The sequence below is a fragment of the Crocuta crocuta genome, unplaced genomic scaffold (assembly GCF_008692635.1).
Source record: "Crocuta crocuta isolate KB4526 unplaced genomic scaffold, BGI_CrCroc_1.0 scaffold674, whole genome shotgun sequence".
Taxonomy (NCBI): Eukaryota; Metazoa; Chordata; class Mammalia; order Carnivora; family Hyaenidae; genus Crocuta; species Crocuta crocuta.
In genome coordinates, this window is record NW_027527972.1 from 308,951 (window position 1) to 334,726 (window position 25,776).

The 25,776-nt window shown below is 37.3% G+C and overlaps 1 protein-coding gene across 2 annotated transcripts in view; it reads right to left on the reverse strand.

The window, feature by feature from the left end:
- The window catches only part of ANTXR2 (ANTXR cell adhesion molecule 2), a 148,052-nt gene that overhangs the window by 76,322 nt on the left and 45,954 nt on the right, over positions 1 to 25,776 (reverse strand). For both annotated transcript variants that reach the window (XM_077752814.1, XM_077752813.1), the window contains 2 exons: positions 14,988 to 15,066; positions 2,777 to 2,872 (listed from right to left, as the gene is read on the reverse strand). In XM_077752814.1, coding sequence (XP_077608940.1) covers positions 2,777 to 2,872; positions 14,988 to 15,066 — 175 coding nt within the window. The remainder of the gene's footprint in view (positions 1 to 2,776; positions 2,873 to 14,987; positions 15,067 to 25,776) is intronic.

Here is a 25,776-nt window from a genome sequence, read left to right on the forward strand (position 1 = left end):
TTGTTAGCCCTCCTTTGCTTTGGCCATATCCAAGGCATATCATCTGTCACTGGCTTTCCATTTCAATTGTTGATGGAAACTCAGCAGGATACAGACTTAATCCCCACCAGGACCGGACCTGGGTAGACACTGCTGTAAACCAAGCAAAGCTTCTTTCAGGGGATTATACTGATCAAATCTCTCCAGTGGCTTCTCATCCTCCCGGGGGGAGTTCAAACTTCGGAAAAGACAGAGGAAGCCTCCCTAATGAGATTCCTGCTTAAATCCCAACCCGTCTTTCACACTTCCCTTTCACTGGCGCACCAGGTAAAAGCCTCAGCCTAGGGCTCCCCAAAGCATGCCAGAATAACTCAGTGTAATTCCACACACACACTTCATCTGAAATATGCCTCATCAACTGTAAACATCTTATTCATTATTCAAAACTCAGTGTGGAGTCATCAGCCCAGTGAGGTTTCCCTGAAACAATCCTGTGACTCTGGTAAATCCCTTCTCCTATGTTCTTAGTGTGCTTTACATATGTCGCTATGGGGACACTCATGCCCCTCCATTTATACTTTGCCCACATTTCTGTGTTTCCATATTAAAATATGAGTTTCCGTATCATCTTATAGTCATTTTTGTACCCCCAGTTCCTAATATAGTACTGACACAGATTCCAAGGGCTGAATACAGAATTTTGCTTCTACCCTGCTTTAAATCTACTTTAGAAGACATTTGCTATGATTCATTTATACCTAAGTATAAATATAAGTTCATACTCGACGCCTGCTGCTCTTTTATCTATAGTTATCAATGTAAAATACAGGGGGATCTCTCTATTAAGTTTCAGAAATCAGTAAGCACTCATAATGTCTGTAAGGATAAAAGGCCATTCTGACATCCTGACAACATACCTTAAAGGTATCCCTCTGTGCTTTGCATAAAGAAATACACCTTGTGATCTCTCGTGATCCATGATCCCTAGTCTCAGGATTAAAATGAATCTATTCTCACCACCTGGAGATCGAGTCCTCTCTGTAACATCCAAAATGGTGGTCAAGATCGTTATTTGAGCACAGCTAGCAATGTCCCAGAGAGCCCATTTTAGTTTTCACACAGGTCTTTAAATGAATCGTATACTTTGACACTTTTGAGCCATCTGATCAATAATAAAGGAAACTGCAAAATAAAGATGGAAAGCACATCCACCACTGCAAAAGATAAATTAAAAAAACAAGAACACATCATATTAAGGCACCTTTTTGCTTTCAATTTGACTCAAGAATGCTAGCCACCCAAAAATAGCCATATCTAGGATAATCGAGATTACAACAGGAAACCATTTGAGCATAAACTGCTATGACAGGAGACTGATTAGTTCAGTAAAGAGACAGGATGTTTCTTGTCTCTAACGTTGTCTGAGTTAATTCTATACCTCTTGTATGGGCCAACCGCTCTGAGACAAAGGATTGTAAAGCTGACTCACAAAAACAGAATGAAGTACAATTAATAATAAATGCAGGAGTGATGCAAAGTAGTGCCTGAAGTTATAAGGAGGCTGAAATTAGTCAGCAAAGGTGGGGGAGAAGAGAGGCAATCTAGTAATATTAGGTACAACACCACTGTGATCTACAGAATATAACATTCTACCTAATGTGCTGACAATAAAAAGAATACAAACGTGAGCATACCTCAAACTGAGTAGGAGGTATGCTTTGAATGAGTGCTTCTTCAGATAATCTTTCCTATGATTAGGAAACCTGAACAATCTAAATTGGGTTACTTAAAATGTGTTGAATTTTATTACTCAACATTCCATCCTGCAGTAGACAGAATAATGCCCCCCCCCCCCAAATGTCCCTGGAACTATGAATAATGTCCATTACATAGCAAAAGGAACTTTGCAGATATGATAAAGTTAAGGACCTTGAGGGGGTAGATTATCCTGGGTCCAATTTCTTCACATGGTTCCTGAACATTGGAGGTCCTTTCTCAGCTGGGCTGAGAGAGAAGATGGAGGAAACAAGGTAGGAGTTTGGCCTCGAGAAGCCAGAGAAGGCTAGGGACCCATCCCGAGCATTAAGACAGGAATGTAACTTAGTCCAGTTTAGTCCAGCCTCACTGGACCCATCTTAGATCTGTGATTAAATCACTGCTAGATAACAAATTTGTGTTGCTTTAAACCATGGAATGCACTGCAATTTTTTAAAATAGCAATAGAAAATGAATATAAACCTGTATTCTTTCAAAGGCGTTACTCAAACAGGAAAAATAACACAAATACACCATCATAACTTCAAAACTGCCTGTGTGACAGACACCCTAACATTTGCATACAGTTTATTTCTAAAATGTTTCTCTGAGAGGCAAACAGAGAAGGTCCTGAAATAGATCTTCCAAAGAGGTAATGAAAGATTCAATGAGCACTGACAAGAAAACCTGACAGATTATCAACCTCTCTCCATGAATCCAACAGAAAGTATCATTCAACTTACTGGAAATTCTTTTGTACTAAAGTAGAAAGCCCTTTATCCCTACTACCTCTCCTCCTACCCTCTCGCCTTCTCCCTCCAAGCTTGATTTTGAAATGTTTTTTTAGATGAAGTTTTATAAGAAACATTTATTGGTATGGATGTTTTCTAGAATTTATTAGAGTCATAAAAAACTACTAAAATTCAATTCACTAACTGAAACTTTACTGTTGTTGACAAGAGAGCATGGATTCACAGTTCAGGCCTTACTTTATATCTCATTGCTTCACAAACGAGTAGAGTTGAAAATCCTCCTTACTCACCACTTTGCAGCACAGGGGCCAAAACCACCACATCAAACCAATGCCCAGTAGTAGCAGTAACACCAAAATGGCAATGACGGCTGCAATCCCATTAGACTAGAAGAGGCAGAAGACAAAAAAAACAAAGTGGTCAGTAAAGCATAGGGTTAAAACCCAAATACACGTGTTTTTAAGGAAACACCAGAAAATGATGTGAAAGCATAATGATGTCAAATCAAATTTCTATTATATTCTTCTAAATTCTGCAAATTCCTTTATAATCGATTTCATATATGTTAAAAATCTATAATAAATACGAAATATTCCAAAGCACTATAGACACTTTCAATTTTTTTTAATGTTTTATTTCTTTTTGAGAGACTGAAAGAGACAGAGCGTGAGCAGAGGAGGGGCAGAGAGAGAGAGGGAGACACAGAATCCAAAGTGGGCTCTAGGCTCTGAGCTGTCAGCACGGAGCCTGATGCGGGGCTCAAACCCACAAAACATGAGATTATGACCTGAGCCAAAGTCAGACGCTTAACCAACTGAGCCACCCAGGCGCCCTTATGATAATTATTTCTTGACCTTTTACCTTTTTCTTGTCAGTGAGTATATATATAATTTCTAATCCTTTATTAGTATTCACAACTAAATGATGACACTTCTAAATGATGCCTTAAAGAATGCAGGAAAAATCACTATCTAGAGTTATTTGAATGGGCTGTCTGGGTGCCTGTCTTGTCTCTGGGAAAGGATTATTTTCATTACAAGGGTGATTACTTCTAGGCAGAATGTATGCAGCATTTTCCCAGACTTTTTGATGATAGAAAACTACTTTCATTATACATATAAATGACAGGGCAAGAGGAACATCAAAACTCACCAGGCAAATGGCACACCAACAACAATGGCTCTTGTTGGCAAACAGTACATATGCATCAGGGCAAGAAAGCAACCTCGTGCACTCACATATCAGATTTCGCACCTCAGCTCAAGCACTACCCACACAAGAACCACACCAATTTCTGCACACTTCTTAATGCCAAGCTCTTGTAGCCCTAAGGAACCTGCCCTTAGCTCTGCCTCCAACCCCCTTCCTGTAAGGGTAACCTAGGCATCTTACAGGGCTCAGCTTAAGTCACTTCCCCAGGAAGCCTGCTTTGCACCCTCTGGCTAGAAAAGGCCCCTCTTGAAATAAACCATAAGAGACTCTTTACAATAGAGAATAAACTCAGGGTTGGTGGAGGAGGGGTGGGGGTGGGGGATGGGCTAGATGGGTGGGTATTAAGGAGGGCACTTGTTATGATGAGCACTGGGTGTTGTCTGAAAGTGATGAGTCACTAAGTTCTACTCCTGAAACTAATATTACACTATATGTTAACTAATGAGAACTTAAATAAAATTTGAAGAACAAAAATAAAGTGTTCTATCGATTATTAAACATTTTCTGAAAAAAAAAAGAAAATGCCCCTCTTTATTATACAATTCATAGTTCTCTGTAACATTTATCATAATTTGTTTATTTTTGATAAATTGATTATTTCTTTAATTTCGCTTTTCTGCCATTCGACATTAGGAGCTCTAGAAAGTCATGGGGTTACATCCAACCTACTTACCCATGTATACTCTATGCTTGGCATTTAAAATTATTTACTAAGAACATGAACTCCAAAGAAATAAGACTGCAAAAGCCACAGATACACTGAAATTTTAGTGTGGGGATGAAGTTTCCAAGGCAACAAGGTGTGTCTCTAAAACCCTACTCTGGTATCCCCTATAATAATGATTTGGGTTTTTGTACGTGTCTCTTTCTTTCTTTCTTTCTTTCTTTCTTTCTTTCTTTCTTTCTTTCTTTCTTTCTTTCTTTCAGGGAAAGAATGCAGGGAAGAAAAAAATGTAAATAACTCAATATACTCCCCAGGTGGAAATCTGGAACTTCATGGGCAGTTTTTCAGAAATACATCTCTTGTCATTCAAAACAAATAAGAAGTACAATCCCAGAGTCAGAATAAGGGCTACTTTTATCACAAGGTGTGGTCTCAGCAGTACCCATCTTAGAATGTCACTGTAGTGAAAGTCTGGAGGTTTAATTGTAAGCAAGTTGGTTAATTTCTCAGGGCCTGTTTTCTTATCTCCAAAATAAGAAAGCCAGTTAGTCCCAAAGCATAAAACTCTTTGCAGAAAAGCCTTTACTATTATCTCTCTCTTAGGAAATCATTATGCACATTAACATACTTATAAATATCTGAATCACTCTGCAGCAAAGAAGTTCAACTTACATCACCACAGAACCATCTTTTTTTCTCATAACATTTGAAATATCTAAATGTTTAAATCTAGGATTCCCTAGAATCCACACTGAGAAATGTTGTGGTTGATCAAAGTAGGTGACAATGGTGATTGTATTCAGTCAGTACATTTTAGAATGAAATTTAAAGTGCAAAACATAATGACGTATGCAGATAGCAATCTTCATGTAGACAGTTACATGTGAATAACTGAGAAGAGAAGAGAAGAGAAAAGAAGAGAAGAGAAGGTAGTTTTCAAAACAAGTGGCAAGGAGGTGTTAGCCAAATATACTTGGTTCACCTAATCAGAAAAATCTTGACATGTATACCATTTCCTTGTATCATCTGTTATTATCACAAAGGAAGAAAAAGGAAAAAAAAAGATGAGCATATAGTGGCTTGGAAACTATCCCGAAATAGATCCATTTTTAGAGATATTGATTACTAGCAGTCTTTGAGTTTTAATAAATCTATTTTTAAGGTAATTAACTCTCAGAGCAGCATAAACCATAAAACATTCGCTACTTTCAGAAATTTTTAGATTAAGAATCAACTACACATGAACAACTAAAGCTATCCTTTGATTTCTGACTTTGCGGCTGAAAGGAAAAGGAAACAACCATACAAGGTATTTATGTAGCTGTTGTTAGGTTCCAAATTAACCAAAACTGGTACCACCAAGGTATCACGTAGAATCTTTGATCATTTTATTTAATTCTTCTCACAGAAGACAACAACAACAAAAAACTATCAAAACTTCACACATGCACACACTATCTTCACTGAGTTCTATCACTCACTATCTGCCCATTCTTAAGGCTCTAGAAGATGCAATTACATGATATTTACAATAAAGAATTAACCTAAAATATAAGAAATAAAAAGACATGGACTCGTGCAGCAATTTCTTGAGGTAGAGTTTGGTAGAATGAAAATATAATCTCAAATCTGGTTATTAACACATCTGAAATATCGAAATCACTGTCTTGCACATAGAAATGTGTGTGTGTGTGTGTGCGCGCGCGCGCACGCGTGCAGGTATGTGTCAGAGAAAGAGAGAATATAAATACTTTACAAAAAATTTTCAGGCAAATATCTAAGTTCTCTGTTCCTAAAGCCAAAAAAAAATAAATCAGAACACAGATCAGACTACCTGAGAAATACTCAAAGTGCATCTTTCTACACAGGCTTCTAAACATTCATAAACAAGTCATGTGACTTTCCACAGCCTTGATTATGCTAAGCTCTAAAATCTAGGCAAACGGGAATATGACAGGAAAAGTATGTAAAAAAAAAAAAAATACATAGAAAAGTGTGATATCCTATAGGAGAAAGGCTATCTAAGGCATAAATTCATGATTCTACCTTCAAGTATCAGGTCTTGTATAAAATACTCCCCATCTGACTATTTATGCGCAGAATGAAGACANTGGGAATATGACAGGAAAAGTATGTAAAAAAAAAATACATAGAAAAGTGTGATATCCTATAGGAGAAAGGCTATCTAAGGCATAAATTCATGATTCTACCTTCAAGTATCAGGTCTTGTATAAAATACTCCCCATCTGACTATTTATGCGCAGAATGAAGACAGCACTCCCTATCAGTCCTTTCCCACATGAGGATCTAGTCACAGCACTCAAGAAATGGCTCACCATTTGCCTGTGCTATAGTTTTCAAAAGGCTCTATGAACATTTGGTTTCCTCTTTTCTTAGAACTCAAACTCTGTGTTCAGAAATAAGAACATGCATCTAGAAGATATGAATCTGCTCAAATTTTATTGGTTAGTTTTTTTTCTTTCTATGAATGTGTCATTAGCAGGAAATTCAGAAAATCATACTGACAGAACAGAGAGTAGATGGGCTCACCATGATAGGCAGTTAAAATTCTTGATTTTTCCTCCAAAACAATAATTCTATTAAGAACATTAATAAGACACTATACACATCCACATGCAAATATACATTTGCTATGACAATATTATCATGTCAACTGACTCCAAAGACTCATCTTCAATAAAATTAAAAAGAAAATACACACTTTCTAAAGACCTACAGACTTAATCTTTATCATATTTAAGCTGAGCACGATGGAAAACAGGTCAAAGGAAGCGAAGAATGTAATATAACCCAAACTTGTCATCAGTGCCTCAAGAGTATGACACACAGTCCCTGGGTGTCCCAATCCCAGACATTAGCTCAGTTAACTGGATACAAATTCAGGCTTTCCCAGTTCCGTTGTTTTCATTTGCCAGAGCCATTATCAGAGCATGAAAGTCTTCATCTTGAAAGGGAAATAATTCCATTGTTCACATAACTTTATAAACAAATTAAGGAAAGGTCAAATACATAGACTTCAGTTCTATGAGCAGCCAGCAGGCTGCAAACTGCAGTTAGGAGACAAATGAAACTAGCCATGATGACACATAGATCTGTGTCACAGGTAGAAACTAAAAGCCTCTCATGCCCGGTTGGTATGCCTGCCTTTAAATAAGTAGGTGCCAGAGTTACCAAGTTGGACAAGTCTTCAGGAAGCCCACAGGTTAGCTGGAGAGACAAACCTTGAACAAGGTTTGAGCAAGGAAGGCGACTACAATAGAGACAAGTAAAAATAGGGACTAACCTGGTCTTCCGTTCTGAGAGGACCACCTCGAGGAAATAAGAAAGTGCAGGGAGAAAGTGAGGCAGAATTAGTGGCTCTTGCAAGGACAAGAGAAAGACAATTTTGGATGGAGCATAGAGTTAGAGGGGACTTAGCAGCACCTGAAGAAGCTAAAGAGAAGGTATGAAACACAACGTTCTCAAAAGTGGTAGTTCTTTTTAATATGGAGAGAACTGGCCATCTGTCAAATTAACATCCATTTATTGGATGACCTTTCATTTGGCCATTTGTTGGACTGAATCTTTCTAACCATAGTTTTGAAAAAATGGCATTCTCAGATGTCTGTGAAGATTAGGTTGTGCAAGTTTTCTGAGGAGTCCACTTTGATATTTATTACCCAGATGATGATCATAGCTATGAAGCCAAAACTCTTTTAAGGGTTAACTGAGGATATACCACAACCGTGCACTTGACATTGGGGTAGAAAGAACATATTTTGTAGTCATCCTGGACATATTAAGTTTTTGAATTTCATCTGCATCTGATTTCCTTTTCTCCATTAAAACAACTTTTCCAATCAAAAACTTCATTCCATCTAATGTAAGTGAAATTCTAGCTGAGAGAATCATAGAAGTATAAAAACAAATCAGTCCCTACTGTACTTGCAAAATAACTATAAGAATCACTCAAATTTTTCAAAACTCAAATAACTATGGGAAAGAAGAATAACTCAAAATTTTTCAAAACTGTTGTAATCTACCTAGAAACTATTCACAGCAACCACATTAAAAACAAAACAAAACAAGAAAAACAAAAAGCAAAGAGAGTCACAGAAGGGGAAGTGGGTCTCCACAATATTTTTCTTCTATGGATTCAGAGTTCAGGAAAGAAAAAAATAGTCACAGAATGAGTGATGATTTCATGTTCTGGATTCTTTTGGAATATGTGATATGCGGAATTAGCAAACTATGCCCCAAAGGCCAAATCAGCTCATCTGTTTCATAAGACCCCTGGCAAGCTAATATTTTTTTTTACCTTATTACATAGCTGCAAAAAAAATTTTTTTTTAATTTGTAATGGGGCGACTGAGTGGCTCAGTCAGTTGAGAGTCCAACTCTTGATTTCGGCTCAGGTCATGATCCCAGGGTCATGGGATCAAGCCCCCCATAGGACTCCATGCTGAGTGTGAAGCCTGCTTGGGATTCTCTCTCTCTCTCCCTCTGCCCCTCTCCCACTTCCTTCTCAAAAACAGAAAAATAATATGTTACATAAAATTCAAACTTCAGTGTTTGAAGTCGTTTGAACACAGCCACATGGATTTGTTTACATAGTATTTACAGATGTCTTTGTGCTAGAATGGCAGAGTTGAATAGTTGTGATGGAAACTGTAGCCCTCAAACTCTGAAATAGTTACTATCTGACCTTTTACAGAAGAAAAATAAGTTGCCAACCCCAGTTTTATATAAATCAAATGAGGACCTAGTTACAAAGGGCAGATTGCACAAGTGGTCAGGCCAGTGGGGGGGAAGACAGACTTGGATTCAATTCTCAATTCTAGCATCTACTTGACTGTGAGGCTGAGCAGATAATTTAACTTTTAGAGCCTTCAGGCTACAAGTTTCCCCTGTCAGGGGCAGAGCTAAAAGCAACCTACATTCTTTCTCATCAAGCCATGCGCCCTGCTGAGAGCTAGATGTACCTAACAGAGGAAGCACCTTCTAATGCGTTTGCATAAATGTGTGCTGTGCGAGAGGTTAGAGATGGCTCTCTGTTCCTCGTCTGTAAGATTAAGGTAATAGTAAGAGCCTCCTCTTAAGTTTTAAGTATTAAATGAAGTCATAAAGTGCTTAGCACATGTATGGTGCTTAGCACTGTGTGCTCAGGAAACATATTCTTGATACGGTTATGTCAAGAGTCAGAAAAACAGAGGTTCAAAGGGGGAAAAAAAGGTATCTTTTACTATTTTTTTAAGCGGAGATATATTTAGGAGATATTCTGAGATAGATAAAGAGAAATGTCCATCTAAATACAAGCCCTTCTCAGGCCCTAATCTTAAATCTCATAAATCGAAGCCTTCATTTTCCCACTTTTAAACTAGATATACAGCTACTTTCATCCATTCATTTAACAAATAATTTGGGAGCACAAGCCCTGTGTAAGGACCAGGCACTGGTACGAAGGCAGTGAGTAAGACAGGCCCTGCTGTCAATATCTCGAAATGACTAAGAAAAGCCCAGAAGTAAACAGGAAATTACAGTTCAGTGACATACTGCCTTAACAGGACGGAGCCTGGATGCCCTCGGAGCACACAGAGGGGCTGCTCTATCTGTAGGATTTCCATGAAGATTAATCAATTGCCAAAGCAATGGTGCTTTGTTTGATTGGCTTTCAAAGGCCTGTGAGAGCCAAAAGCATCATCCTAGAATGAGTAACCCCACTAACTGCATCTCATCACATCTGAAAATGCCTGACAGACTGAATATCACTTAATACAACACCCGAGTGTTTATCATCATTTTACCCATCTTGTTTTGAAAAGAGATTTAATGCACACATCAGCAGGAACATCTCACAGCAACAGGCTCACTTTTCATGTCTATAAAATGATAATATTACTACCACACACTCGAGGTATTTGAGTGTGAATACAAAATAATGGCTAATTCTAATGGGAAAAATGAATTATGCTATGATTTTTAGCAAAACAATCACGTGAATTATAGTATTTATTATCCTATAATAATCACTGGAATAATAAAAATTCACACAGAAGACATGTGTGATTCACACATCATGAACCTAGACTGAAGCATCAAGGTAACTGTGACCCCTGTGACCTTTCATCTTTCACCTCTCTGAAGCACTTAATGTTGCCTTCTTTTCATATTGGAATTCCAAACTTCCTTTGGCTCCTTTACAGAGTAAGTGTCCTGGGGTTTTCCCATTTCTTGAGCTAGTCCCTGTCTTATTCACTAATTCTACTGACCAAGATGGGCTTACATTTTCCCTCAGCTTGATTAAACTTCAGATAAGTTTCTTCTTGACAATAGGCCCATGACTTCTCTCTCTTTTTTTTTTTTAGAGAATCTACTTTAGAAAACTTCTAATTCCAAAATCTTTCTCTCCCTCTTTGAAATGTATGTAAGTCTCCTTTGAAGTTTCTTCCCAGTTTTACAGATCCAAGGGGGAAGTTCTTTCTCAACCTGAGAGCCATCCCTTTGAAGTGTATTCATCAAACAAGATGGTGCCCCTACTTCCCAGTCTCTGTGGGAGGGCAGGAGCCTAACTTCATGGGTGCCTAGCTCCAAATTTTAACACTACCTCCTGTCTGGTAAATAAGAGAAAGTTTACTTCTCTTTTGGGTAAAACCAGTTAGCATATACAGGTGGCCTGCAATTCTCTCCACCTCCTTGTCCCATCTCTGTTGAGTTCAATCTCTCCCCTATTGTAATAGTCTTTTATTTTATTTTATTTTTTAAGTAATCTCTATACGCAACGTAGGGCTTGAACCCACAACCTCAAGATCAGACGAGTCACATGCTCCAGTCAGGCACCCTTGTAATAGCCTTGAATAAGGTCTTCCTTACCTGTTTAATTTTGTCGAGTGCCGTTTTTCTTTATCACTACATACTTCTCCCATTCCAAGGAAGAAAAGAGAGCAAGGAGGAAAGAGAGAGGGAAGGCGAGAAAAAAAAGGAAGGAAGGGCAGATCCAACAAACTATTACAGTTATCCTTTCTTCAGTTAAAGGATATTTCAAAATTAAAATGGCAGAAAGAGCTATTTTGGAACAAAAGAATTCTTTCAAGTTGAATAAATCTAGCATTATGAAAATATAATCCGCTTTTTTTTTTTCTTTTTTCATTTCAGCACAGACTTCTGTGCACTTAGGTTTAGGAGCCACAGACCTACAGGATAAACTCTTAACTTCACCTGGTTGTTTTCTTTTTTGAGGCTACTGATAATCTGGTCTAAATTTTCTACTTTCAAGCTTCCTTCCCACCATCTTTACTCCAACCAAATAGATCCACTCTCTGTTTTGTTTTTCTATTTATCTGTAATCTGCTATTCCTTCCTTTCTTCTTGCCTAAATCCAAAACCTTTCTCAAGAACAAACTGGTGGTTGCCAAAGGGGAGGGATTTGGGGGTATGGATGAAATTGGTGAAGGAGATTAAGAGATACAATCCTCCAGTTGTAAAATACATGAAACACAGGAATGTAATGCACAGTGCAGGGAACATGGTCAATAATATTGTAACAACTTTGTATAGTGACAGGTGGTAACTACGCTTATTGTGGTTACCATTTCAAAATGTACATAAATATCAAATCAACTATGTTGTATACCGGAAACTAATACAATGTTGTATGTCAACTATTCTCCAAATTAAAACAAAACAAAACCTTTCTCTGATGTTCTTTCTCTCCTTGCTCTAACCTCTTAAAAGTCACTTTCATTTTTTTTTCTTTTTTCAGTAAAAATCATGTGGAATTTCATTGACTACCCCAGGCTATACAACCCTCAAATGTGTACTTTCAATCCAGACCTCTCTCTGGAATTCTTGACTTGTAGATTCAACTGCTTTATGATATTTCCACTGAAATGGCTGTATACACATCTTTCACTCAACCTTTCCAAAACAAAAGAAGTCTTCATCTTCTTCCAAACACTGCTCTACCTGATGACAACACATTCTTCTAGTCGCTCAGGTGAAAACACTTAGAATTATTGTGAATGTCCTCTCACACCCACATCTACTCTGTCTAGACATCCCAGGGATCCCACCTTTACTCAGATGTATTCAAATCCAATCACTTCTTTCCACCTCACATTTAGTGGAGCCATCCTCCCCTCTTCTAGATTATTTAAATAGTCAACAAATTGGTCTCTGTATTTCCACATTTGCCCCTCTCTGCAAAGTGTATTTTTACACAGTAGCCAGAGTGATCTTTTCAAAGTACTAAGTCATATCACATCACCTTCCAATAGCTCCCCAATCCACTCTGAAGAAAAAGTTGGCCCCTTCCCCTCATTCTCTCCTACTTTTCTTGAGACTCCTGCTCTCCCAGGATACCTCCATTCCAGCCCACTGGCCACCTTGCTTTGCTTTAAGCTTGTCAGATAGAATGACCGAATGACCCTTTAGGCTTCATTCTATTTACTCCTGCTGCACGAAACACTCTTTCCTTGTGTGGTCTTCAGAGTTCACTTCCTCACCTTCCTCAGTCTTTATTCAAATTTCACCTGTGCAATGAAAATTACTTTGATCCCCTACTGAATATTACAACTTGTCCCTACCTACACCCTCTCCATCTCTGACACAACCAAGGTCACTCCTTCTAAAATCGCCTCACTCTTAAACTACCTTGAGTCACAATGTTCTCTCCTGAGAACCAGAAAGACCTAGGAAGACTTCCTTAAAAGTACATGACTTGTACATTCCAAAGTGAATCAATTAACCTCAGCATCCTGCACACCATAATTGTCAACGGCTATAGGATACAAGGCTTTGTATAAGATACAATAGTATGGGAGCTGATCACTGAGAATCTACATAATTTGTAATCCTACCACATCCTGAGAGATGAGAAAACCTGCAAGTTGCAAGATGAATTGTAAATAAAAAGAGGAAAATGAAAAAGAAAACAATAATTAGAAGTAAATTTAAAAAACAGAGGATTGTGGGAGATTTTTCTTTCTGTATATAATACAGAATACAAAGACTTGTATCCTATACAAGGATGAGAAAGAATGGCTAGAAGAACAGAATAAGAGGAAGGATGAGATGCCTGCGTGACTCAGTTGGTGAAGCATCTGACTTCAGCTCAGGTCATGATCTCACAGTTTGTGGGTTTGAGCCCCACATCGGGCTGTGTGCTGACAGTTCAGAGTCTGGACCCTGTTTAGATTCTGTGTCTCCCTCTCTCTCTGCCCCTCCCCAGCTCACACACACTCTCTCTCTCTCCCTCTCTCTCAAAAATAAGGAAACATTAAAAAAAATTAAAAAAAAAAAAGAATAAGAGGAAGGATGGAGAAAGAGCGTCATTTTAGTGAGCTAATCACCAAGAAACTACCTAATTTGTAATCTAACCACATCCTGAGAGACAAGAAAACCTGCAAATTGCAACATGACTTGCAAATAAAAAGAGGAAAAAAACTTAGGTAGTTAAAACAGAGACAGGTGTTGATAAAGAGTTATCCAGAGCATTCAGTAGTGGCCCAGGGTCCCTATGGTTGTTTTGTTTTCCTTGCAATGTTTTCTTACAGTGAGAAAGACAACTGTCTCTATATAATAGTGAGTTATTTTGTATTTTAAAGGAAGGATGTCTCTCCAATGAAAAGATCAAAATATAGGGGCACCTGGGTGGCTCAGTCAGTTAAGCATCTGACTCTTGATTTAGGCTCAGGTCATGATCTCATGGTCTGTGGATTCAAGCCCCATGTCGGGCTCTCCACTGGCAGCAGGTTGCCTGCTTGAGATTCTCTCCCTCTCTCTCTGCCCCATGCCTGCTCTCTCTCCACCCCCATCTCAAAATAAATAAAAATAAAAATATTTATTAAAAAATAAAGATCAAAATATAAAACCATGAACCATGAGATAAGAGAAAGTGTTTTGAAGGGAAAGAATTTTGGGTTTTTTACTTTGATTACTGTAGTTTTACAAAGATAATATAAAAATAATAGCCATGTGATCAGTCTCTTTTAGTGTTGTCTTCACGTTCAACTTAATATTAAAAGTTTCCATGAACCCCCAAAATTATCTACAAGGCAAACACTATCTTAAAATGAAGTTTACAGTTGAAATTATTGCATCTTAGGTAAAACAAATGAATCATTTCAAGTAAAATAGAGTTTCTAACCAAGATATATCAAGGTATCAAAATCAAATTATTTACTCACGTTATAAAGCACCAACATTTAAAAAGGACAAAAATATGAGATCACATTAAAATACACTCATAATTTCATAACATGGTCAATGTCTTAGACACAATAATCCAACCTTCATAAGAGAAAAAATGATTCCATTTTGATAATGATGTTTTAAGAAAAATGTTTCATCTGAAAATCATTCTCCTACCTTATTTTGACTTTTAAATAGGACTTTTGAATTTTATGAATATCAGAATAATTTTTATACTATCTTAAAATCTCTTTTTAATGAGACTAAAGAAAGAAAACAAAATCTAAAATAAATTCTATACAAAGTTTTCCTAGTGGCCGTCTCCAGTGTCATTGCTGGCATCTTCCTTTTTATAATATCCAACAACACTCAGAATCCAAAAATTATTTCTGTATAGAATCATTTTTAAAAGTAACCTTATGCAACTTTTTACTTACACATTCTGTGGCTGTGACTATCAATGAGCTCGAAATGACAGATTTTCCGCCATTAAAGCTCACTGAAACATCAAGAGTTCTGGAAGAAACAATAATTAAAAATAAATTAAAAACCAGAGGATTGTGAGAGATTTTTATTTCTGCATGTAATTCAAAACCAGCAAGAACGTTTACTTTTCATCAGTTATCCTAGCTTTTTTCTTTCTTATATCCAGTCCTTACTTGGTAGCCAAAGGCAAATTCCTTAAATGATCTAATTTTTCCTAAAAGAAGTATTAGCATAAATAGAAACATTAAAAAACTCATTAAGAGAAATGCTGAGGCTGTCTTTCCAAAAACCCAAAAAGAATGAAAAAAAAAATGCTTAGAACTGACTTAGCATATTTCCCCTGTCTTCAGATATTACTACCATCACAAGATTATGAAGGATAAAAAAGTTGGAGGGGCGCCTAGGTGGCTTAGTCAATTAAGTGTCCCACTTCTGCTCAGGTCATGATCTCATGGTTTGTGGGTTCGAGCCCCACATCAAGCTGTCAGCTCAGAGTTTGGAGCCTGCTTTGGATTCTGCCTCCCTCTCTCTCTGCCCCTCCCCCATTGCAATGTCTCTATCAAAAATAAGCATTTAAAAATTCTTTAAAAATAGATAAATAAATAAATAATTGGAAATAATAAACCATTCAAAGGTAAAATATAGAGAAAGTATAATCTCTTGTATTATCAAGAGAGAGAAACTGAAGAAAAAAGAGAATGCAATGTTCATGTTATTTGTTATAGATGGTCTCAGGACATTAAAGTATCTTGACAAAGGTAGAAGAAGAAAGGATAATTTTCTTTTTCATAGCTAAGATACATCAGAATTAGAATATAGCTCTTACTTTGGAAACATGTTTCAAAATATAAGAATTAACAATAATTAAAATTTCATAATTTAGATTCTTGTAATTATTTGTGATCAGTCAGCCAGGAGTTGGTAATTTTTTAAAAAATAGCTCTAAGCTATCAAAAGGGGGAAAAATGACAAGGAGATTTTTTTTTAATGTTTTATTTATTTTTTAGAGAGAGAGAGAGCACGAGCAGGGGAGGGTCAGAGAGAGAGGGAGACAGAATCCGAAGACAGGCTCCAGGCTCTGAGCTGTCAGCACAGAGCTGGACGTCCGCAGGGCTCAAACCCATGAACTGTGAGATCATGAGCTGAGCCGAAGTCGGATGCTTACCCAACTGGGCCACTCAGGCGCCCCGAGATTTTAAAATATTAAGTAAACAACCCTTTTCCAAAATAGTTTACACAGTATATTATCCTATAGTAATCAGAATGCCAACATTTCAAAGCTACCCATTCATTAAAGCAGAAAGTAGTATTTTGGTAATCTAACTTCGATAGAGTGCCATGCTCCCATTCTCCTAAAATATTCTAAATTCCAAGAATTAATAGCTAAAAACTTTGACTGAATTACTCTGAATCAGTAAAATGTTGTTATAGTTTGAAGATTTTTTTCTCTATCCCTTGAATTGAAAGCCAAATTTGCTACTGCTTACAAAGAATTCTGATAAAAGAGAAGCAATCTCAAACCACTGGTAAAGTTTTCAATTATAATGCCAAAGAGGGGAGATGAGAAGCATTATTTAACCCTGCTATGTGTCAGATACCAGCCTTGGCATTTTAGGGACATCATCTCATTAATCCTCACAACGGCCTTTAAAATAAGTAGTAGTTTCACAGTTGTGCAGATGGGGTACATAAGGCCAAGAAATGCTAATTACCTTGACTAAAGTGGTAAAGCTAGTAGGGTTCTAACTAATTTTGAAGTCTTTCCATCAGACCTTGCAAACTTGTTGAAATCAGAGTCCTTAGTATGTTTCTTTTCTCAATGTGACCTTTAGTTTGGATTCACACAGGAACAGAGCCACTCCTAGCAAACCTGAAGCTGAACTCTTCTTAAAAAAATGGTAATGCTTCTAAAACTATTTCTTTAAATTATTCCCTTCAAAATACCTTGTTTTAAAAAAAGGTTTAGCTATATGCAGAGAAGAATGTGAACTTAAGATGTTTGTATCAACTTGTTTGAACTTTTGAACTAGTTCAACACAGAATGCCAAGTGGCTTACTTAAGAGAGAAAACTTAAACCCAATTGCTTATTCTGCAGAACCAAGTGCCTTGTTTTGTTTTATTTTTATTTTATTTTTTTTGGAGACTAAGCAGAGTTGAATCCAAAAATAATCTTTCCTAGTTCCCAATTCCTCTATTTTGAACAATGTCCAAGAAAGCATATGACATGATAGGCATGGTTTTAGTTTGGAGGAAGAGACTATCTAATTCACAATAATATATGATAGTCACAAGTAATCTTACTGATTCCACTTTTATGGGTTCAGGGGATACTGACTGAAGTTGTTTGTAATCTGGCACTTAGATGTCACCAGAAATAAACCAATTCTCTAATTAATGAAGAAACCATTAAAAATGTTGATGCTTCCAGACTGAGAAAAAAAGGAAAAAGGATTTTAATGCTTCTCCAAATGGAATAAGAAGATCTATTTTACAACAAAGTTTGCTCTTTCCTGTAGTAGAAATGCATGCCCACGAGATCTTGTAGTTAACCAAAATAACTGCAGTCTCTCCAAATCTCAGGCTCATATAATGTGGCTGGTTTCACACAAACCTGAGGCCAGTCTCCACAGATATGGAAAGCCACCTGATGTTTTTTTTTTGACATGTGGACTCAACTGAAACAATATGGTCTTCCCCTTCGTGAGAGCAGAGCATGGCCATCAACAACAGCACTAACAATAATGGCATTTATCTAGTCCCTGCTACGAGCCAGGCACAATGCTCTCCTCTCATTAAATCTTCACAGAGACCCCTCTGACCTAGGCAGCAGCATTTTCTCCACTTTCCAAGAGAGGAAACTGAAGCTTACAAAGGTAACTTGCCCAAACCTTAAACTGCTCTGACTCTAGAGTCAAAGTGCTTCTGTGACTTCTGCCCCTTCCTTCCTTCATCCCTGATAAACACAAGAGAATCTTCCATTTAAATTTCTCTCATTGGCAAGAGCTGAGTAACACTCCTCCAGGTTTTTACTACATTCACATATTGCTCATGGTTAACTAGAATGGCATTTACTAAATGCTAAGATAACATGACAAACACAGTCCAAAAGTTACTCCTGCATTTAAATGTTGTTTCTTTAGAAAAACATTTTTTAAATTATTGGTATGATGTTGGCACTGTCATGAATGATACCTTTGACCAATGGTATGTTACTCCTTTGCATGCAGATGGATAAAGCCACCCCAACTCTAACCCTAACCTAATACCCTGACCTTTTGTTGCCTCAAAACTCCAATGCTTGTATTTAATTTTTTCCATCTTATTTTATGTCGTTTCTGTTTGTATCTACGGATTGCTCATGCCTACATAACTCCTACTTCTGGTTAATGTTTTACTAACAGTAGAATCCACACTCTCAGTTATAGTCATTTTATTATGGATGAAAATGTATGAAAGCCATGTTGGTTTTACCTAACTCCATACAGAAGTGAGAGGTGAGGGGGGAGTTCATTTTATTTGTCCCAAGAGTCAACTGAAATTATAAAAGGGGAAAGGTCTCGCCCACAAATTATAAAAGGGGAAAGGATGAAAATGTATGAAAGCCATGTTGGTTTTACTTAACTCCATACAGAAGTGAGAGGTGAGGGGGGAGTTCATTTTATTTGTCCCAAGAGTCAACTGAAATTATAAAAGGGGAAAGGTCTCGCCCACAAACTCAAGGAATCAGGAGTCCTGGGTTTGAAGCATAGTCCCTGTACTCTCAACCATGTAAAATGGGAAATGATTTTGAGGGGAAAACCTCAATCTGTAAAATGGGAATGATTTTACCTATTTCAGAGTTGTCTGAGCGAGGAGAGCTTGACAAAATAATAAACATAAAATATCCAACACTGTGGTTGGAACACAGCAGGTGTTCTTATATTATTGTAATAGTTGACTATTTTTCTAACAGATTATTCGGAGTAACAAGGTACTTTTATATAAACCTTTTAGACTCAAGTGAAAAAATAACACAAATAATACAGAAGACTATATAGCAACAATAAAATAATTACCTTACACTTTTTGGCTCAAAGAACTTCTATTCTACTCACTGCCATGTAAAAATAGAGATAAACTGCCTAATATACTGCCTAGTATATATCATGCAGGTTCGTGTAAAGAACTTTTTCAGTGCTATTTCCTTCCTGTTACAAAACGTCATCTGATCAAACCCAACATCATAGCTCTGTTGGGCTGTATGTTTACACGTCAAATCTAAAACTGCACTCTTAATTGGTTTATGAATGTTTGCCAATAAGTTCATCAATCACTCAATCATTCTGTTACTAGTTAATTAAACTTATATTATAAATTAAATACTTCTAAATTGCTACAAAGCCAAGCTAGACTGTGCTTGGTAACAGGACTGCAATAACAAATAAAGCACAGTATTACAGTGTAAGTGAAAGGAAGCTACATGAACAGTTACAATAGAGTGTAACATTAACTGAAACAGGGATAAGCACGGGAGTACCAGGGACCAGGCTGTGAGAGATACAACCTGCTCAGCTTTGCCAAGGGGACATCAACAAAGGTTTCCTGCAAGAAGTCACTCTAAGATGAATCCTAAATAATGACCAGGAGAGAATAAGGAAAAGAAATCAGACAGGGATCCAAGAAGAAGGAGGGTATTTGAGGGCTGGAAGCTAATAAAGGCACAGAATAGTCAAGGAACTAGAAACCATTCAACGTAGCAGCAACACAAGATATGCGAGTGAGAATATATGGCCTGAGACTGGAAAAGGGAGTAGGAAAGGATCAGGGAAAACCCAGGATGCCACCTTTAGACAGACATTTGGAATTATTCTTAAGAGTTTTTAAATTATGGAGAAATATTGTCAGAACAGTGTTTTTACAAATATCGTTCTTTTTACAGGGTAGAGCAGGGAGTGGAAGAGTAAATTCTACAGTAGAAAGACCATTTATGAATGTCTTGGTATAGTTCACATAAAAGCCAAAGTAGAAATGAACTAAAATAGTAGCAATAAGGGTAGTATGAAAATCTAAGCTGGGAGATATTAAGGAGTTAGAATACAAATGATTGGACATTTAGTGGATATTAATGGTGAGGAAGAAGGAAATCGTGAACGATGACTTGAGTCTCTGTCTTGTGAGGTGGGTCACACAGGAAACACAGGACGCGGAGCAGGTTTGAACAGAAATACATAGGCTTAACTTGGGAACTTCAAGTTGAATGAATGTGCCGTGAGAAGTCCAAGTGAGGCAGTAGACTTTTGAATAATGGACTTGTGGATAGTGCCTTTAGAGCTAAGGACAAGATCTTGTCTTGAGATTTGGAGATCCTCAGCAAGAAAAGGAAGCCTGATAGAAGTTGCATGTATGAATCAGTATTCCAACTATGGTGATAACGGAGAGTGAGGGACAGTAAGAAAAAGGGCCTGCAGTGACGTCTGAGAAGAAACAGCCAGGTAGGTGAGAATATAAAGTCATGAAAGACAAAGGGAGAACTTTCTGAGACAAGAATGGCCCACAGTGCCTAAGGCAGGGTGGTCAGGGAAAAGAAGGCCGAGAACTGACAATTTCCAACATCCTTTTCTATAAATTGATTCTACATTGTTTAGAACTGCTCACAAACGTCTTAATCCACTATTGGTTCCATCCTTGGCATTTTTTTTTTTTTTTTTTTTCAAAATAGAAGGATCAGGGAGCCTGGGTGGCTCCTTTCATAGAACATGCAACTCTTGATCTCCGGGATGTAAGCTCAAGCCCCGTGTTGGGCCTAGAGATCACATAAGCAAAAACAAACAAACAAAAATGGTAGAAGGATAGAAGATACCTAAACAACTCACCATAACAAAAGATTGCTTGAAGCGCATTTTAATGTCAACTGGTCCTCAGTTAATAGTGACAAAACAAATACATTCCACATGAAATATTATTAAATAGTATTAGAATTCAGTAATTCCTAATGGTCACAGCAAGAGTTAAGTGTCCAACCTCAGCTCAGGTCATGATCTTGAGGTCCATGAGTTCGAGCCCCATGCCCAGCTCTGTGCTGACAGCTCAGAGTCCGGGGGCTGCTTCAGATTCTGTGTCTCCCTCTCTCTCTGCCTCTCTCCCACTCCCACTCTCCCTCTTTCTCGCAAAAATAAATAAACTTTAAAAAAATTAGAAACAATAAAGATAACTCAGTGCCATATGTCAGAGCCAAGAAACTTCATACACCATGAAATAAGCTTGACATTTCAATTCATGGTAGCCTATTTGCAAAGTATTCATTTACTACTGACTTTGTGCGTATCCAATAAAAGATGCCATTTTATGATCCATTAAAAAAGATGAAAAAATTTAAATAAAATTACGAAAGGCATTTGTTAGAAGTAATAAATAATTTACCTCCAATTTGCACATACTGAATATTAAGCTGGCAACGACTCAAAAAGTTATTAAAATTATGGTGACTTAAGATATTTTGAAATCAAGTGCTACTATTAAATACTCTGCAGAGCTTTTAAAAAGTTAGTTTTGTGCTAATACTGTGAGTTGGAAAGTAAGTCTTCATATTTGTGAATAATTTAAAGATCCCACTTCTAGTGATGAGGATGTATGTAAATTAATGTTCTGTCTAAAAATATATTTTTGAAGTGGCTAAAGGATTCTTGAATAAAATAATTTCATTTAAGATATTTCAAAATGTGTGTATAGTAAAACAATTGGGAAGATTGCTAGATTTCAGAAAGAACAAAAGCTTATTGAGAGATGTGCTGGCCATTACACCTGAAGCTGCACTGTAAATGTTTACAGTATTACACCGAAAAGAATCCCTTGTCAACTGTGTTTGCACATTTTAATAAAATAATGAAAGGATACTTGGAAATAATCACTCATTTTTAGTGCCTTTCATCAAAAAAAGCCAAATCCCTTAATCATAGCAAAAAAATGATAATGCAAAATTTAGGAGCAGTACATAAGAAGATTTAAACACATATTTAAGGATATCCTCTATCTCATCATATCTCTGTCCCTCTTTGAACACCTGTGGTTACCAAAACACTCGCTAAATTGTTAGAGAGATCTTCCTTGTATTGAGCTGAAATGTACCTCCCTTTACCTTTCACTCTTTCCTTCTCCTTTCCTTAGAGCAATAAAGAATAAGTCAGATCTGTCTTTCACATGACAGAGCTGATGTTTGAAGACATCTGATGCATCACGCATGAATCATATTTTAGAGTATTTTAAATTACATCCTATTAAACATTTCCATACTTGCAACATCTCATTGGCCACCTTTAGATGTGCTCCAATTAATTGTTCCTCTTAAAAGACAACTTCCAGAACTAAAAATAATTCTTAGGATAGAGATGCAATACAGATTAGGTGAACTGATGACATTTATACATATAATCAGAAAGCAATACACTGTGGGAAAGAAAAGATAAAATGCCCCACCACCAGGGGTGGGGGATAGAGAAATAAAGAAACAGATATTATTCCTCAGCCTTAACCTATCTCACCAAGATTCTACAAGATTCTAATGTTTACATTAGAAGACATAACTAATGTCCTAGAATCCATGATAAAAACAAATAAATCAAGTTTCATTCCTTATAAGGAAAAGAAGAGAGAATAAAGGCATTCCTCTAGCACCTGCTGGTAACATAATGTTATTAGGTATTGTATAGATATACATACACATACATGCATAGGTATATTTTTGAAAAGAAGTGTTCATGTGTGAAGCCGTGCTAAAGGCAATAATGTTTCCAACCAAGAAAGAGAAGTGGAATGAATCAGTTTTATCCCAGGTAAAATGATCATATTGAAAAAAATAACAACGTCAAAGAAGAAAATAAAAAGATTCTATTACCAAGTCAGACTCTAACCCCAAGTCAGCCACACCATTCATCTGAATGAACTTTCAATATCAGATGCCTAAAATTTTCCACATACACTAATGTCCCACCACTTCTTACTCAAAACACTCTGTCAACTGTCTTCCCACACTGCCTTTTAAGAGAACTAATACTATCAGTTTCATCTGACTTAGATATTTATTTCATATTTGCCAGAAGATTCTGGCCAATGTTTTTGAAAGCACATTTAACTATACCATATGCCTCCTTAAATCATCTCTATCAAACAAGCTGTAGGATAAGGCTCTGGTTCATTCTGTTCTGTTTTTCTTTCTTCACAATGTGTTTATGTATATTTACCCAATTTGCTCTGCTCTTCTTGCCAAATTACAGGTTTGAGATCTCAACTATTGCAGAACAGCTGTGCTATTGTTGACATCTCACTCAACAAGGGTCAGAAGAGAAGCCCATCCTTCAAGTACTGGGACACCTGCACTTATACCACGAGGCAAACACCCTGCGTGGGGAGGATTCAAAGAACCCCACAGAGTCTTTCCTGTTCAAACTTAATACATTTTGGTACAAGTGAGCCACTGGCAGAAGTAAACGGCCAACGATCTACAGATTTTTCTTGCTAAGACAACTTATTTAATCACATGACATTTTAAAACAAAACTGTATCCAGTGAAAGAAGTACAAAAGAACAACTTCATTACCACCACCTTTACATTCTTCCTGTTTAAATGCTAAGAATCCAGGGGTGCCTGGGTGGCTCAGCCAGTTAAGCGGCTAGCTCTTGGTTTCAGCTCCGATCATGATCTCGTGGTTTTGTGAGCTTGAGCCCTGTGGACTCCACGCTGTTGGGATTCCTTCTCCCTCTCTCTCTACCCCTCCCCCACTCACACTGTCTCTGTCTCTCTAAAAATTAATAAATAAACTGAAATAAATAAATAAATACTAAGAATCCACTCCTCTCAATCAGGAAATCTATATCAAATAAAGACATTTAAGAAACAGAAATCTCTCTCAAAGAAAGTACTTCAAAGACCCATTTTCAATAACACTAACCAATGATATGCCCGCATAAGATTTGCCCAGATAGCTTTAATGTTTGTTTACTCCAAATCAATTTCCAAATGCAAAGCTATGGTCCTAGCTCTGCTGCTATATTCTTCATCCCCATCTCCAAGTAAAGCATTTTCATGTTAGCCTTCTTACAAACTAACATTCACAAGCGTTTAGGTTTTAAAAGAATAATCCTCAAACAAAATGAAATTCAGGAAGTAACAGCAAGATGCGAAAGGAACTGATAGAGCAGGTTAATGAGATAAGGCACGCGTCCACGGAACCAGCTCTGAGACTAAGCATCTGGCTTTGAGGCTGTCTATCTAGGGTTACTTCACCAGGGTGTTGTTAATTATTTAAGTGAGAGAACACGGGGAACCATCACCACATCTGTCACCCTCGCACAAGAAAATCCTTCATTCATTATTGGGCCAGATGTGTTTATTTGAAACATAGACTAACTAGCTACTTAATGGGTTTGAATCCTTAGCCAAAAGCTAATTAGGCAAACATATTAAGCATCAGTCACCTTACAAGGCTAAACTGTTTCACTTGTGTTGATTTTTATAAAATCTCATAAGAGCGCTCATCACCTACAATAGTATCTGAAGAAAAGTCAAGGCAAAGGAAAGGTCCAAATTACTTGCAACATACTTAGAGCAATCGTGATGTCTCCAAGTGCCCAGTATACTAACAAACAAAACCTTCTCATGTTTTGCCTCAGTGGTATCATGTGCTTGATACCAAAAAGCAAGAAAACAAGCAAGCAAGCAAACAAACAAACAAGAAAGAAAGAGAAGGCAAAAGTAATTATCTAAAATGTCCTTCCTCCTAAATCCCCAGTTCACTTGTAGGTGAAATATTCATGTCAAAAGCCAAACCAATGATGACTTCTCATGTCTGATAATATTGTGCTCTATATGATTTTTTTTTTAAAATCACATGTCCTGGGTATTTAGCCAATCCACAAATCACTGAAGAATATCAGCAGTCTCTATAGTTGTCTCTTAAAATGAGAGTGCCCAAAGGCAAATTCTAGAGAAGACAAACTCAGTGTCTGGGATAAAACAGGCATACTGCATGTTATAACTACTTTGAAGAAGAAAGTAAGCTGTCTTCCTTAACCAATCACTGCTATTAAAAAGCCAAGATAGTTTTCTCTTCTCTTTCTTCTTCTTTAAACGTTTATCTATTTTGAGAGAAAGAGAGAGAGAAAGCCGGGGAGACTCAGAGGGAGAGGAAGAGAGAGAATCCCAAGTAGGCTCGGCACTGTCAGTGCAGATCCCAACACAGGCTCAATCCCACGAGCCATGAGACCAGGACCTGAGCTGAAATCAAGAGTTGGACGTTCAACCAACTAAGCCACCCAGGCACCCTTCTGTTCTTTTACATGGCATGCCCTCCCCACCCCCCACCCCCACATAGGATTTGGGCATTTTTCTCCTACCTGATAGAAGTCCCTGACCTCTCCCGCCCCCTGCAATCAAAGGTACTCTTTTTGCTCTTAATATAACTAGTAATTCAAAATATTTGAGAAAAATGTGTCCATGTTCTCATCTAGCAAACATTTATGAATCTATTGTGTGCCAAGCATCGTGTTTGGTGTTACAGATACAAAACAAAATCTATCCTACCAGGAAAGAAACCCCAGATAAAATAAACGCTTGGGAGAAAAAAATTAACCATGAAAAGGCAATAGGGAGTGCCAAACTCAAGAGGGGAAAGACTGTATTGATTAAATAGGGTGACCAGGAAGGGTTTACCAAGAAGGTGACATTTGAACAAGGCCTAAAGAAGGTGAGAGTGAACCATGAGGAG